This window comes from Canis lupus, chromosome 2 (genome assembly GCF_011100685.1).
Source record: "Canis lupus familiaris isolate Mischka breed German Shepherd chromosome 2, alternate assembly UU_Cfam_GSD_1.0, whole genome shotgun sequence".
NCBI lineage: Eukaryota > Metazoa > Chordata > Mammalia > Carnivora > Canidae > Canis > Canis lupus.
The window spans coordinates 35,088,592-35,104,267 of NC_049223.1; the positions used below are offsets into that span (position 1 = coordinate 35,088,592).

The following is a 15,676-nucleotide window of genomic DNA, read 5'->3' on the forward strand; positions in this document are numbered from 1 at the left end:
TAAGCACTCCAGGTGGTTCTTACTCAATTGAAGTTTTAGATCCAATAGCCCTATTGAGATGCTTGGCAAAGCAAGTTCCTATTATTTGACAGGATATAATTTAAGTATCCCCTACTTTCTACTCATTATTGAAGATTTAATTGGCACAGCTATGTTATTGCTTGCTATAAAACACACATTAATAGGAATGGAGTTTTGTTTATGTTTAATTCATGCTTTACAAGAAAAATAATCCTTAAAACCAGAATATGAATGGACTTTAACCTTTTTTTTTTTTTTTGGACTTTAACCTTTAAGGTCAGTCTAAAGAAGTAGAAAAGTGTAAAAACAATTTAGTAGAACAGATGAATCAATTCAATGACTCATTCCTATCTATTTTCTTGTTCAAATGTTGCTCTATTTTTTTAGCTCTTAATAACAATGGAAAGGATTAACATTTTTTTGGCTCTTTTATAAATCATAATATCATTAAAGTAAATAAATTAACCTTTTGGATAAGACCAAAGGTCCTATTATTAAGTTTTCTCTTATTGGAAAAAGAGAATTTTCTCTCTTTTTTCTTTCAGTAGTGTAGATATATTAATAGGGAATGTCAGTTGCTGAATATTTGATTCCAAGAACTTTGAGAAAGAGAAAATATTTTTACTGCAGGTGGTGATGAAAGGCTTTATTGATACTGATAAACTATTAGATAATTCCAAAACTGTTCATTTAGGGTACTTGAAAAGATTAAATATAATAAAGATGAAAGCACTTGTCCCTGCCAGTAGAAATCATAAATTTTTGAATTATTTTATTTAGAATCATAACTAAGATTATTTTTGCCCATGTAAGATGCATAGCAAAAAATGAAACTTCTCCCTGTAGTAACAAATTTCTCAATAAAAAGCACTTTTCTATTTTCCTAAAGACAAGAACCACCAATCAGCCTGTGCAGTAGTAATAGTAAAGGCATTGCAGAGTGATAAAATTCTATAGGCAATAATTTCTACCAAAAAGCCAATTGTGGTCTTGACACAATATGAAAAGAAATGTGGCTAAATTGAGGCCTGAGGATATTGCCATTTGTGAAGCACTTACTCTCCTTAAGGTACTGTCCTAGGCATTTAAAGTATCATAATTGATACAATCACTATATTGTTACTTTATGAATGTTATAAAACTGGAAACAGAGGCAGAGAGAGTTTAAATTATTCTCCCCAAGTCACAAAACTAGTAAGTTTAAGAATAGGAATCAGAATGGAGACATTTCTGATGTCAAAGCCAATAATCTTCCCTCAACTATCTAGTGATGACTGAAATTTAGGAGTTTCAAACACCTCACAGAGAACTGATTCTTCAGATTAGTGTCCAGTAAGGTTTATTTAATCTCAAAATAATAAAAAAGAAGTAAATTAAGTGTCAACATTGAAGACATTTAGGGGCACCTGCATTGCTCGGTAGGTTAATCCCCTGCATTTAGCTCAGGTCACGATTCTAGAGTTTCGAGATCAAGTCTTGGCATCTGGCTCCCTGCTCAGTGGCGAGTCTGCTTCTCCCCCTCTCTGCTTCTCTCTGCTGTGCACTCTCTCTCTTTCTCTCTCAAATAAATAAGATCTTTTAAAAAGTTGAAGACGTCTAAATTTGTTACCCAGTAAAATACTGGGTATTTTACTTTGATACACTCACTATATACAAATACTAAGTATTTTCAAATGTAGCGAATGATAATCATGGTTGGGGGAGAAATTACCTCTCTGAAGCTCTGCACTCAACAAAACGCTGAACTAAGAGTAGATGATAATTACTATTATATATTAAAGAGAAATCACGTGAAGTTTTGAAGATCCATAGAGATACAAATACGTAAAAATAGAATTAAAAGCTATGAAACAAGTTGTTAAACTTATGGAAATGTACTTACACATTCAGCCACCGGATGTCGCTGTCTTCCATAAAATTTTTTACAACAAAGGCATAATCCTGTTTTTCAAGGACTAAAAAGGAGCTACATACTCAGATCTCAGCCATTTCGACAAAATTGGATGTAAGAAATAGAATAGGAAAATCCAGAGAGCATGTTTGTTTTAGACCGCTGATTCATCAATTTGTAAATCGACAAAAAGGTATGATGCTGGTCTACACACCCAGCGGCCTCATAGCCCAGCACGGGCTTCTTTTGCTTCTGCTCCTCGCAGCCTGGAAGGCGGGGAGCGGCCAGGTCCGCTACTCGGTCCCGGAGGAGGCCAAACACGGCACCTTCGTGGGCCGCATCGCCCAGGACCTGGGGCTGGAGCTGGCGGAGCTGGTGCCGCGCCTTTTCCGACTGGCGTCCAAAGGCCACGGGGACCTTCTGGAGGTAAATCTGCAGAATGGCATTTTGTTTGTGAATTCTCGGATCGACCGCGAGGAGCTGTGCGGGCGGAGCGCGGAGTGCAGCATCCACCTGGAGGTGATCGTAGACAGGCCGCTGCAGGTTTTCCATGTGGAGGTGGAGGTGAAGGACATTAACGACAATGCGCCCATCTTCTCAGTCTCAGAACAAAAGCTTTCGATACCGGAATCTCGACTGCTTGACTCCCGGTTTCCGCTAGAAGGCGCCTCTGATGCGGATGTTGGAGAGAACGCAGTGCTGACTTATAGACTCAGTCCAAATGAGTTTTTCATTCTTGATATTATAAACAAAAAAGACAAAGGCAAATTTCCAGTGCTTGTTCTAGGAAAAATGCTAGATCGTGAAGAAAACCCTCAGCTTCAGTTGTTATTAACGGCAACTGATGGAGGCAAACCGGAATATACAGGATCTGTTACTCTGCTGATCTTGGTGTTGGATGCCAATGATAATGCGCCTATATTTGACCGATCTGTTTATGAAGTAAAGATGTATGAAAATTCAGCGAACCAAACATTAGTAATATGGCTAAATGCGTCTGATGCAGATGAAGGAATAAACAAGGAAATGATATATTCATTTAGTGCTTTGGTTTCTCCCAGCATAAGAAGGAAATTTCTAATGAATGAAAAAACGGGAGAAATAAGGGTAAATGATGCTATTGACTTTGAGGATAGTAACACTTATGAAATTCATGTAGATGTTACAGATAGAGGAAACCCACCCATGGTTAGTCACTGCACCGTCCTAGTGGAAGTTCTGGATGAAAATGATAATCCACCTGAGGTGGTTATCACTTCTTTGGCTCTCCCGGTGCAAGAAGATGCTCAGGTCGGCACCGTCATCGCCCTAATCAGTGTAACTGACCGTGACTCTGGCGCCAACGGGCAGGTGACCTGCTCACTCACACCCCAAGTCCCCTTCAAGCTGGTGTCCACCTTCAAGAATTACTATTCGCTGGTGCTGGACAGCGCCCTGGACAGAGAGAGCGTGGCGAACTACGCTCTGGTAGTGACCGCACGCGACGGAGGCTCGCCTTCGCTGTCGGCCACGGCCAGCGTGTCCGTGGAGGTGGCCGACGTGAACGACAACGCGCCGGCATTCGCGCAGCCCGAGTACACGGTGTTCGTGAAGGAGAACAACCCGCCCGGCTGCCACATCTTCACGGTGTCGGCGCGGGACGCGGACGCGCAGGAGAACGCGCTGGTGTCCTACTCGCTGGTGGAGCGGCGCGTGGGCGAGCGCGCGCTGTCGAGCTACGTGTCGGTGCACGCGGAGAGCGGCAAGGTGTACGCGCTGCAGCCGCTGGACCACGAGGAGCTGGAGCTGCTGCAGTTCCAAGTGAGCGCGCGCGACGCGGGCGTGCCTCCCCTGGGCAGCAACGTGACGCTGCAGGTGTTCGTGCTGGACGAGAACGACAACGCGCCCGCGCTGCTGCCGCTGCCCCTGCCCCTGCCCCTGCCCGGGGCGCGCGGCGGGGGCGGCGCGCTGAGCGAGCCGGTGTCGCGGGCGGTGGGCGCGGGCCACGTGGTGGCCAAGGTGCGCGCGGTGGACGCGGACTCGGGCTACAACGCGTGGCTGTCGTACGAGCTGCAGCCGGCGGCGGGGGGCGCGCGCAGCCCGTTCCGCGTGGCGCTGTACACGGGCGAGATCAGCACGACGCGCGCCCTGGACGAGGCGGACGCGCCGCGCCAGCGCCTGCTGGTGCTGGTGAAGGACCACGGCGAGCCGGCGCTGACGGCCACGGCCACTGTGCTGCTGTCGCTGGTGGAGAGCGGCCAGGCGCCCAGGCCGTCGTCGCGGGTGTTGGCGGGCGGCGCGGGCGCGGGCGCGGGCGCGGGCGCGGGCGCGGGCGCGGCGCTGGTGGACGTCAACGTGTACCTGATCGTCGCCATCTGCGCGGTGTCCAGCCTGTTGGTGCTCACGCTGCTGCTGTCCACGGCGCTGCGGTGCTCGGCGCCGCCCAGCGAGGGCGCGTGCGGGCCGGGGAAGCCCACGCTGGTGTGCTCCAGCGCGGTGGGGAGCTGGTCGTACTCGCAGCAGAGGCGGCAGAGGGTGTGCTCTGGGGAGGGCCCGCCCAAGGCCGACCTCATGGCCTTCAGCCCCAGCCTTCCACCGTGTCCAGTACCAGATGTGGAAATGGAAGGAGAGTCTTCTGGAGGGGACTACTCTGGAAAGGTGGGTTATTACTTTTTAAATTTCCATATGTTGCTCTGTGAAGAATTTATTAATCGCTTTTTGCCCTCATGCCCTCTCAGAATATCTTCATCCTTTCTAATATAGCATATTGCTGTAAAATCTCAAATATTTCTACTAATGCCTAATATAATTTATCTAAAAGCTCGTTTTGGGGGTGTCTGTTGGCTCAGACGGTAGAGCATGTGACTCTTGGGGTGGTGAGCTCAAGCCCCATGATGCGCATGCAGCCTACTTTTAAAAATTAAAAAAAGTTCATTTTGTGTTTTGTCTATTGTACTCTGTGCATCATGTTTTTCTTGATACTTCAATTTTTAAATAGTTCAACTTGTTTTTAAGTATTTATATTTCCAATCAAATATTTGAAGTCGTTTGTAGGTTTTGTTTTTTTCATAAAGCAGTCTTTTTTATTTTTACAAGTATTTATGAGAATAGTTCTTTAAGTTTATTTAACTTTCAAATCTAAATTTTGATATGGCCATATTACTTTTAAAGACTGCTCTCAGGGGATCCCTGGGTTACTCAGCGGTTTAGCGCCTGCCTTTGGCCCAGGGCGCGATCCTGGAGTCCCAGGATCGAGTCCCACGTCAGGCTCCTGGCATGGAGCCTGCTTCTCCCTCTGCCTGTGTCTCTGCCTCTCTGTGTCTATCATAAATAAATAAATAAATCTTTAAAAAAATCATTAAAGACTGCTCTCAGTTCTCTTCAGGATCAAAATGTGCCCTTTCTCCCTTATTAAAGAATGTTTGGGGGGGGTGCCTGGGTGGCTCTGTAGGTTAAGCCTGGAACTCTTGATTATATCAGGTCATGATCAGAGTCCTGGGATGGAGACTTGAACTGGGTTCCAACCATGGGGCAAATTGGCTTGAGGATTTCTCTTCCTCTCCCTCTGTCGGTCTCTCCTCCTCACTCATGCAGGCCTCCTTGCTCTATCTCTCAGATAAAGAAATAAACCTTAAAAAATGAATATTATACTGCAGTATAACATAATAATACTATATCCTCAGTATTCCATGTTTACATTTTATTTTTAGTGGTACTCTATGTAGACTTGAAATTCATTCATAAATATCCTAATCTATGAAAATGTTTTGAGATTTTAAAATGATTATCATTTTTATTTTAGTAGTGGTGGTACCTGTGCTGATGTGTACTATTCACTTTTTTTAGCAGAAGATGAAGTTTTATAGTTATTTACATAATTTTATGCAGTCGCTCTTCATTACCTACTGCTTTGTTAACATAAAACATTGCTTATTATGTTCAAGTAGTAGTTTTTGCACTGTGAGGAAAGAGTATGATTATGTTTAATAATGGAGAACATTTGAAAATCACTTTTAATTTTAGGGAGGTTGGAGACAATTACTTTAGTCCAAATTAACATGAGAAATTTGAAGAGAGAAATGAATTGTTCTCTTAGAACGTTATCTACTGATTTGATATCATAGAGTACAATTTATAGTTTTTCTAGTCCTCTTAAACAGAATTGCGTTGAATGGGGTAGACTGAGAAATGAAGGACAATTAAATTGCAGGGTGCCAACGCTATCCTATACATTATTCCTTTTTGAGACTGGTTGTTACCTGATACCTATGGTTTCATTTTTGTTTATTTTGTTAGGTCCAGTGTTACCATAATAGCAGTGCATCTAGTTTATCACCTTGACTCTGGTTCTTAGCAATGCTTTTTCCTTTCTGTATGCATGCTGAATTTCTCTACTCCGTTTGTATTTCGCAAAAAGCTTCCAGTAAAACTTGGAATCTCTATCCAAGTAAGGAACATTGAGAAAGACAACTGTGGCAGGAATTTAAGCATGGCATTGCCTTCTTATGCTAATACTTCCCATGGCCAGTCCACAGTTCTATGAGATTACAGAAGATAACTTACACTAGAGTATTTCAACTTGTATATAGAATCCCTTTATCTTATATCTGCCCTCTCTTTCAGCCCTTTATAATGTCACTATGTTCCCCTTGCAGGAAAGTCTTATCCAAAAGCATCTCTTTTTCTGAGCAATTAATGAAATACAGAATTGTGCATTTACCAATTCAGTCCTATTTGTTTTACTTTGCTTTTTGGGGGGGACATATTTAAAATACAAGTATTCACCAAAGTTTTAACATAACCAGTTAGCATTTTATCCAGTAATATAATTTTAAAGTCTTTGGAGGAAGCAATGCAGTAGGAGATGAAACGAGGTGAGATGTCAGGAGTAGTTGAGAACTAGCAAGGACATCTTCCTCTGTCTCTGCTTTAAGATAAATATTTTAAAATAAATTTAATGGACAAAGTTTCTTTCATTCAATTCAGAATTACTGAAATTTAAGAATGAAACCAGAAAATTTTCCAAATCAAGGATTGCTTTTAACATTCTTGCCAAAAAAGAAATTAGTCAATTTCTCTTAAAAGTATAGTATCTTAGGGGCGCCTGGGTAGCACAGTTGGTTAAGCACCCAATTCATGGTTTTGGCTCAGGTCGTGATCTCATGGGTCATGAGACTGAGCCCCACATTAGGCTTTGCAGTCAGTGCAGTCGGTTTGAGCTACTCTCCCTTTGCCCCTCCTCCCATGCGCTCAGTCTCCCTCTTTCTTTGAAATAAATAAATAAATAAATGTAAAAAAACTATACCATCTTAATTTTATGATCATATTTAATATGCTCTTTATTAAGTGATATTAAAATGAGGCTAATCATGAGTACTCTATAGCTCTTGATGGCATTGTGTTTGTTATTGTTTAAGATGAGTAACCAACCCATAGCTTTTTTTTTTTAACCCATAGCTTTATCAGTACACTGTATTTATTTAGCTATATGATAACCTTAGAATTTGAGGGCTTTAAAAACTATCTTTAATGTGTACTTAACCAATGAGGCAATTCCTTAAACTAGAAATGGAATGGACCTTCAGCATGGTATATTCTCAAAGGGATTGGATTATTTAAATCAGCAAACACAAGGAAATTTAGTTCTTAGTCATGTCTTTTTCTGCATTTAGTAATCCCTATGTGCTAAAATTATTTTGCTCTTCTTTATGCAACTATGCTAGTCTTGCGTTTAAAGAAGAATTACAATTTAAAGAAGAATTACAAGTAGTTAGAACTATAAATTTTGTTCATAGATTTATAATCATTAAATCACTATTTTTTAAAAGTGTTCCAAATGAATACTGAAGCTCACTTTCACATATGACCTAAGATTGGCTTGGATGGCTATTTACAATTTTTTTCATTAGAGAAGTTTGGGATTCTACCAATGGCTGCCATCTTATCAGAAGGATTTCAGATATTGGATTGTTGGCTTCTTAATAGTCTTGAGAATGATTAAAATATTTTTCTCTTTTAATATGACTGATAAGCTTTATTGCAATTGATAATAGTTGCTATGCAAATTTCCACTGGGTTTTTGCATTTAAGATAAGAACAGGAAAATAAAATTGAGTAAATGAATTAGATTTAGTATGATTTTTATGCTCTAGTCTCTGGAAACCAATTCTGGCATAAAATGAGTATAAACAAACAGACAAAAATAACTTGAATTCCTGATTCAGTGGTTTTGTTGGGGGTGGGTTAGAAATAAATTATTTTCAAATAGTAGTGGATATAAAGCAAATGTAAGTTATCCTTCAGGATGGAAACTATGACATTCACTCTGAGCAGACACAATAATTGAAAAAGCTTTAAAATGAGCCAAAGATAAATATGCCTTGTATTTCTAGGAGTCAGTACTTGGTAAATTCATTAACATCAAAGAAAATAAATCTTTGAATAAACTGATAAATAGCTTGCATATCAGCATTGATTTTAAAGACCATTATGTTGAGGCAGTAACTTAGAAACCTTGCATCTTGAGTTGTTCTCTGCACAGTTGAATTAAATGTTTAGAATAATTTAACATACTGTAAGGATTAAGCAATAGAAACTATAGTGTTAGCAGTGGAGTAAACTTAATAAAAGCCCATTCCAAAATGATCAATTTCTGAAAGTCTAAAAAACACAGCATCACTAGTAACCTACAAATATGGATTTTCGTGTTTATATACATGAATATAGTTGGTCCAGCAGTACATTCTTAGATGTCTATGTCCAAGGTAAAAACTCTTCTTAGGATTCTAAATTGTAAGACAGAAACCACCTTTAAAGAGCTAGTGGTCACACACAAGGAACGTATAAAGAATCAAAAGCCTACAAAGTAAAATATGGACCAATATATGAAGGAATTAGGAGAGAATCAATAGAAGTGGAAAAATAGTATACACACAAACGCACTTCCATTTTGAGCCACAGGATGTCGTTGTTCTCCAAGGAGAGGATTCTTTAAACAGAAGAAAATTGCGATTATTCACGGACCAGAAAGAATCTCCACTGTTCCGGTGTTTTAAAGACTGTATATATATCTATGTTGTTAAGATCAGTCGGGATCTCAGGAACAAAGGCTCAAAAGAAAGATCTAAAAGGACTACCCCTTTCCGCTCATGAAATATTGCTTTATTAACCAGAAGCAAAGCAGGATGTTAGCTTCTGGACCAGGTGGCCAGGGAACCAAGCATTTGCTGCTCTCGGTTCTGCTCCTTGCAGCGTTGGAGGCCGAGAGCGGCCAGGTCCGCTACTCGGTCCCGGAGGAGGCCAAACACGGCACCTTCGTGGGTCGCATCGCCCAGGACCTGGGGCTGGAGCTGGTGGAGCTGGTGCCACGCTTGTTCCGGGTGGCGTCCATAGGCCACAGGGACCTTCTGGAGGTAAATCTGCAGAATGGCATTTTGTTTGTGAATTCTCGGATCGACCGCGAGGAGCTGTGTGGGAGGACTCTGGAGTGCAGCATCCACCTGGAGGTGATCGTGGACAGGCCGCTGCAGGTTTTCCATGTGGAGGTGGAGGTGAAGGACATTAACGACAATCCGCCTGTGTTCCCAGCACCACGAAAAAAATTGTTTATTTCTGAAACTACAGCTCTTGACTCTCATTTTTCACTAGAGGGCGCCTCTGATGCAGACATCGGGGCCAATGCTCTTCTGACTTACAGACTGAGCCCCAATGAGTATTTCTCTCTGGAAGTACCCACCAACGATGATCAGGTAAAACCACTCCAACTAGTGCTAAAAAAACCTTTAGACAGGGAGGTCGCTTCAGAGCTTCTCTTGGTGCTCAAAGCAACTGATGGGGGAAAGCCCGAGCTGACAGGTACCACAGAGTTACACATCACAGTGCTGGATGTAAATGACAACGCCCCAGTGTTTGACAAAGCTGTCGATCGTGTAAAATTATTGGAGAATTCGAGAAACGGTACACTGGTTATTAAACTTAACGCCTCGGATTTGGATGAAGGTTCAAACAGCCATATTCTTTATTCCTTTGCAACTGATGTCTCCTCTAATACAGAAGACTTTTTCCACATAGATTCAGCCAGTGGAGAAATAAAAGTAAACGGAAAAATAGATTTTGAAGAAACCAAATTATGGAAACTTCAAATAGAAGCAGTTGACAAAGGAAATCCCCCGATGTTTGGTCACTGCACGGTCTTGATAGAAATCTTGGATATTAATGATAATGCTCCGGAGTTACTAGTGACGTCACTATCATTGTCTGTTCCAGAGGATGCTACACTAGGGACTGTCATTGCCCTAATCAGTGTAACTGACCGTGACTCTGGCGCCAACGGGCAGGTGACCTGCTCACTCACACCCCAAGTCCCCTTCAAGCTGGTGTCCACCTTCAAGAATTACTATTCGCTGGTGCTGGACAGCGCCCTGGACAGAGAGAGCGTGGCGAACTACGCTCTGGTAGTGACCGCACGCGACGGAGGCTCGCCTTCGCTGTCGGCCACGGCCAGCGTGTCCGTGGAGGTGGCCGACGTGAACGACAACGCGCCGGCATTCGCGCAGCCCGAGTACACGGTGTTCGTGAAGGAGAACAACCCGCCCGGCTGCCACATCTTCACGGTGTCGGCGCGGGACGCGGACGCGCAGGAGAACGCGCTGGTGTCCTACTCGCTGGTGGAGCGGCGCGTGGGCGAGCGCGCGCTGTCGAGCTACGTGTCGGTGCACGCGGAGAGCGGCAAGGTGTACGCGCTGCAGCCGCTGGACCACGAGGAGCTGGAGCTGCTGCAGTTCCAAGTGAGCGCGCGCGACGCGGGCGTGCCTCCCCTGGGCAGCAACGTGACGCTGCAGGTGTTCGTGCTGGACGAGAACGACAACGCGCCCGCGCTGCTGCCGCTGCCCCTGCCCCTGCCCCTGCCCGGGGCGCGCGGCGGGGGCGGCGCGCTGAGCGAGCCGGTGTCGCGGGCGGTGGGCGCGGGCCACGTGGTGGCCAAGGTGCGCGCGGTGGACGCGGACTCGGGCTACAACGCGTGGCTGTCGTACGAGCTGCAGCCGGTGGCGGGGGGCGCGCGCAGCCCGTTCCGCGTGGCGCTGTACACGGGCGAGATCAGCACGACGCGCGCCCTGGACGAGGCGGACGCGCCGCGCCAGCGCCTGCTGGTGCTGGTGAAGGACCACGGCGAGCCGGCGCTGACGGCCACGGCCACTGTGCTGCTGTCGCTGGTGGAGAGCGGCCAGGCGCCCAGGCCGTCGTCGCGGGTGTTGGCGGGCGGCGCGGGCGCGGGCGCGGGCGCGGGCGCGGGCGCGGCGCTGGTGGACGTCAACGTGTACCTGATCGTCGCCATCTGCGCGGTGTCCAGCCTGTTGGTGCTCACGCTGCTGCTGTCCACGGCGCTGCGGTGCTCGGCGCCGCCCAGCGAGGGCGCGTGCGGGCCGGGGAAGCCCACGCTGGTGTGCTCCAGCGCGGTGGGGAGCTGGTCGTACTCGCAGCAGAGGCGGCAGAGGGTGTGCTCTGGGGAGGGCCCGCCCAAGGCCGACCTCATGGCCTTCAGCCCCAGTGTTCCTCCTGCTTCAGGTTCTGGAGATAGTGGAGAACAACAGATTTTCCGGAATGAGGTGAGTACAGTAATTCTGGAATGTATTTAATTCCTGTTGAGGTCAATCGCAGAGTATGTTCAGTGATATTACTGTAAGTTGATTGCTCCAGATACTGGATTTAGTTTCAGCCTTACCTTTGGGATAAGGTGCTTCAGATAAACTACATTTTTCCTTATTTCCTAGCATAATTTCAGCTTTGCTAATTGCGTGTTGAATCTAGTGCTGCTCTCTTTCAGATTAATTCATTGATTTCCTTTTTTTTATTTGGAAGATTTATTTGATATTTGATCATATTTATGTTTCTTCCATTCATGGTACCCATTGTGAGGCTGTATGGAAATATTTTAGGGTAGAGTAAGAAAATTCACTCTTCTTTGTGTTTTGTGTTTAAGAGAATCTTCCCATATATGGGGAAATATCGTCCTGCTGCCTGTGTGTCTACCAAGCCACTATTTCAAGGTCTTTGAAATGGCATTGATGTAAATAGCTTAAGCAAACAACCTTGGAATATTTATAAAGTCATTTCCATTTGGTGATGTTGATGGCATTTCACAATATAATATTGTATACTTTATTTTTTTTTAATATTGTATACTTTAAATACACTTGATGCAAACTCTTTTTTGCCCCAAAGCTATATGCATGTGAATTGTTTTCTTTAAAGAGATCACAGAGAACTTATATTTAGAGCTATAAGCATGTAAATCAACTAATGTGAACATTTATTTATTTATTTATTTACTCCAGTGTACAAGTTAGAAACACTTTACTGTATTGCATGGAGAAATAAATTAATATATAATATATTTACATGTGGTGGAGAACCATGTTATGGATAGGGTAAAGTTAATAGGAGTGCTAAGAAGACATTAGTGGCAATTTTCTTTTTTTTTCTTTTTCTTTTTTTTAGTGGCAATTTCTAGCCACAAAAAGAGGATGATTTCCATGAAGATGAACATTAGGAAATTTTCTGAAAAGGAAAACCATGCCCTAGTTTATCATACTGAAATTCTTTTCATCCATATCTACAAAATAAAATAAGAACAGTCACTAACTATAAATAAACCATTACTATTTGAACTATTTCTGTTTATTAGACATTGTGTGAAGGACTTAAAATACATAATTTTATTTAACCCTTATATCAACTTGTAAACTACATGTCACTATCCAAATTTTATATTTTTAAAAGATTTTATTTATTTGAGAGAAAGGATGAGTGAGAGGATGAGCATGAACTGGGGGAGGGATAGGAAACAGCAGATTTCCCACTGATCAGGGAGCCTGACATGGGGCTCTGTCCTAGGACCCCGGGCTCAGACCTGAGCTGAAGGCAGATATTTAGCTGACTGACGCACCGAGGCGCCCCTCACTATCCAAATGTTAAAGTTGAGCTAAGAGATGGTAAGATATTTTTCTCCTTTGTCTACTGACATCCATCCAGTCCATGATAAAGATGATATTCAAATATATATCTTTTAGCCCAGAACCATTCTTTTATTCACTGTAAAGTTTTCTACACTAATTGTTTTCTCTGATCAGGCATAGTTCTGGCTAGGAAAACCAAGCAGAAAGTATATACAGGTGAATCCTCCTTTCCGTTTTGCTTAAGAAAAAACTCCATGATTATCCTCATAGTTAATTTTGTACAGTGGCATAATTGAGATAAGAATTGAGATTTTTATGTTAAGTGATTTTTTTCTCAGTAGAGTTCATGAACATTATTATCATTTGTCTAATGCCCTCATTGAAATAGGTATTTACATCATTCAATCAGTATATAATGAATAGTTGCCATTGTTAAGGACTGTGTATTCATTGTTTGAAAGTAGTATAAGTAAGAAGAATCATTTAATATATGAGAAAAACCCAGAAGACTGATCTGCAACATTCTACCAGAACACCAAAACCAAATAACAAATACGAAAATGACCCTGTCCTTTTTATGTTGTGAACAAGGATAATGTTTTGGGCAAATATAAGTGGTAATATGATTCTTTCCAGGGTCCTGGATATCACAAAGGATTCAATAAGTGTTTCCAAAGTTGCTTACTTCAAAAACAGCTTTAAAGCTATATATTCCCCATGAAATCTTTTGAGTGTGTGTGTGGCTATTTCAGAATTCAGTCTGCTTCAGTCTTATTGTTGCCTGTGAGATTTGTGCTGACTGGTCAGATGATCTATGATCAAATAACTGTATACTTCAATAAGCTGTGAGAGCAAAGAATAAACATCAATCAATAAGCATATCCTATAATTTTGTTAATACAATGTTGGACGGTACTTCTAACTTATTGATTTTAAAGAACCTCCTGTGTTTCCAAGAATGGTTTCAAGATTTGTTTCTCTGTTTTACATTTCAATAATATTACTAGTCCTGTTATGCTCTATGATGAGGACTAATAGAATATTAAACCATGCACTCTATTATATGACTAGCAGGACATACAGTTAAAACTAAAATTAACCAGATTGGGGGTGCCTGGGTGGCTGAGTCAGCTCACTGTCTGGCTTTTGGTTTCATCTGTGGTTGGGATCTTCCCCATCATGGGATCCAGCCTTTTGGGGCCTCCTGTGGAGCCTCTCCTGGAGCCCTATGTTGGGCTCCATGCTTGTCATGGAGTCAGTTTGAGATTCTCTCCCTCTATACCTCCCCCTGCACTCTCAAGCTTAAATAAATAAATCTTTTTTAAAAAGACTAACCAGATTTATTTAGTAAAGGTCAGGCACAAAGTTCCTCAGTGTTTCAATCAATTTTACAAAATCAATGTTAATTAATGATATTGATGTGGGGCGCCTGGGTGGCTCAGTGGTTGAGCATCTGCCTTTGGCTCAGGTTGTGATCCTGGGGTCCTGGAATTAAGTCCTGCATTGAGCTCCCCACAGTAAGCCTGCTTCTCCCTCTGCCTATGTCTCTGCCTCTCTCCGTCTCTCTCAGGAATAAATAAATAAAATATTAAAAAAATAACAGTATTGATGTGAACTTCTTGGCATTAGCTTATTGCCAGATCTCAAGTTTATCCCCAAAGATGAGTTCAAAGATAACACAATCTCTCTTATTTGGACTAGTTGAGATGGTGGTATCTGAAATATCAGAGCCAAAATGCAGAAGATGGGCCATTGGCTTATACAATATATTAAACTCTTTTATGACTTGGTGTTCATCCAGGTGTCCTTTCATATACTCAAAACATACCATATTACTGGAAAGTAATTGCTAAATTAACATCTAGTTTTAATGCAGACATATAATATTATATGTCTTGGGCAAACTTTCTGATGTTCATCCCTCTGTCTATCTTTGAGGACTCCATACTGCAGGTAACACCTCAATCCCTAATTTCTGTAATGGAGCATTTGGAGATCTCTTCCTTCCTTTTCCTCTAAAATAAATCTGACAGGCTTCAGATAGTATGTTAAGTCTACTGTTAGTGTAATCTAATGTTATGTTTTGATTAGAGGACCTTATAACTGATTGTTTCACAGATGCAGAAGATAATTCAGTGTTATAAAAAGTGACAAGTCTGCATACCTTAATAGTTTTTTAAAAAAGATTTTATTTATTTATTCATGAGAGGGGGGGTGCGCAGAGACACAGGCAGAAGGAAAAGCAGGTTCCACCCAGGGAGCCCAATGTAGGACTGGATCCCCGGGACCCTAGGATCACGCCCTGGGCCGAAGGCGGCACTAAACTGCTGAGCCACCCGGGCTGCCCATCCTTTTTTTTTTTTTTTTTTTTTTTAGAAACTGTTTATTTTCCGTCAACCTTATTTCCATTCTGTTCCTTCTGTGGAAGAGCAGCTTAAGACCACTCAGTGGTTGTTCCTACCCATTCAGTGACCTGAGCAGTGGGAGCTGCAGACCAATCTTCAGTGGCTGGCTGAGTGCTCCAGTCTTCAGTAGGGTACTGCTGAATAGGCACAAAGGGCACCTGCACGCCTTCAGACCAGTCTGCAACTTCAGGCTGAGTAGCAGTGAACTCAGGAGCTGGAGCCGTCCTTCACCCTGAAATTCCTCCTTAGTCACAGCCTTTTCAGCAGCGGCCTGTTCTTCCTTTTCAATCTCTTCAGGATCTCTGTAGAAGTAGAGATCAGGCATGACTTCCCATGGGTGCTCACGGGAAATGGTGCCACGCATGAGCAGGACTTCCCGGGCTAGCATCCACCACATCAGACCCACTGAGTGAGCTCCCTTGTTG

At 43.0% G+C, this 15,676-nt stretch overlaps 5 protein-coding genes across 6 annotated transcripts in view; all 5 read left to right on the plus strand.

Moving 5' to 3' along the window:
* LOC111091928 (protocadherin alpha-1-like) overlaps positions 1 to 15,676 on the plus strand; it is a 171,777-nt gene that overhangs the window by 50,097 nt on the left and 106,004 nt on the right.
* The window catches only part of LOC111091918 (protocadherin alpha-4-like), a 164,332-nt gene that overhangs the window by 42,648 nt on the left and 106,008 nt on the right, over positions 1 to 15,676 (plus strand).
* Positions 1 to 15,676, plus strand: part of PCDHA13 (protocadherin alpha 13) — a 172,056-nt gene that overhangs the window by 16,239 nt on the left and 140,141 nt on the right. The gene's annotated exons all lie outside the window — the stretch shown is intronic.
* On the plus strand, positions 1,962 to 5,149 carry LOC119876068 (protocadherin alpha-10-like). Its single transcript, XM_038530371.1, has one exon. The coding sequence runs from the start codon at positions 2,108 to 2,110 to the stop codon at positions 4,652 to 4,654; it is 2,547 nt and encodes an 848-aa protein (XP_038386299.1). The 5' UTR covers positions 1,962 to 2,107; the 3' UTR covers positions 4,655 to 5,149.
* LOC119876069 (protocadherin alpha-10-like) lies at positions 8,896 to 12,018 on the plus strand. The gene has a single exon (XM_038530373.1). The coding sequence runs from the start codon at positions 9,040 to 9,042 to the stop codon at positions 11,524 to 11,526; it is 2,487 nt and encodes an 828-aa protein (XP_038386301.1). The 5' UTR covers positions 8,896 to 9,039; the 3' UTR covers positions 11,527 to 12,018.

Excerpts from the sequence above, each read along its gene's own strand:
- LOC119876068 (XM_038530371.1), top strand. The coding sequence starts at position 2,108 with ATGATGCTGGTCTACACACCCAGCGGCCTCATAGCCCAGCACGGGCTT.
- LOC119876069 (XM_038530373.1), top strand. The coding sequence starts at position 9,040 with ATGAAATATTGCTTTATTAACCAGAAGCAAAGCAGGATGTTAGCTTCT.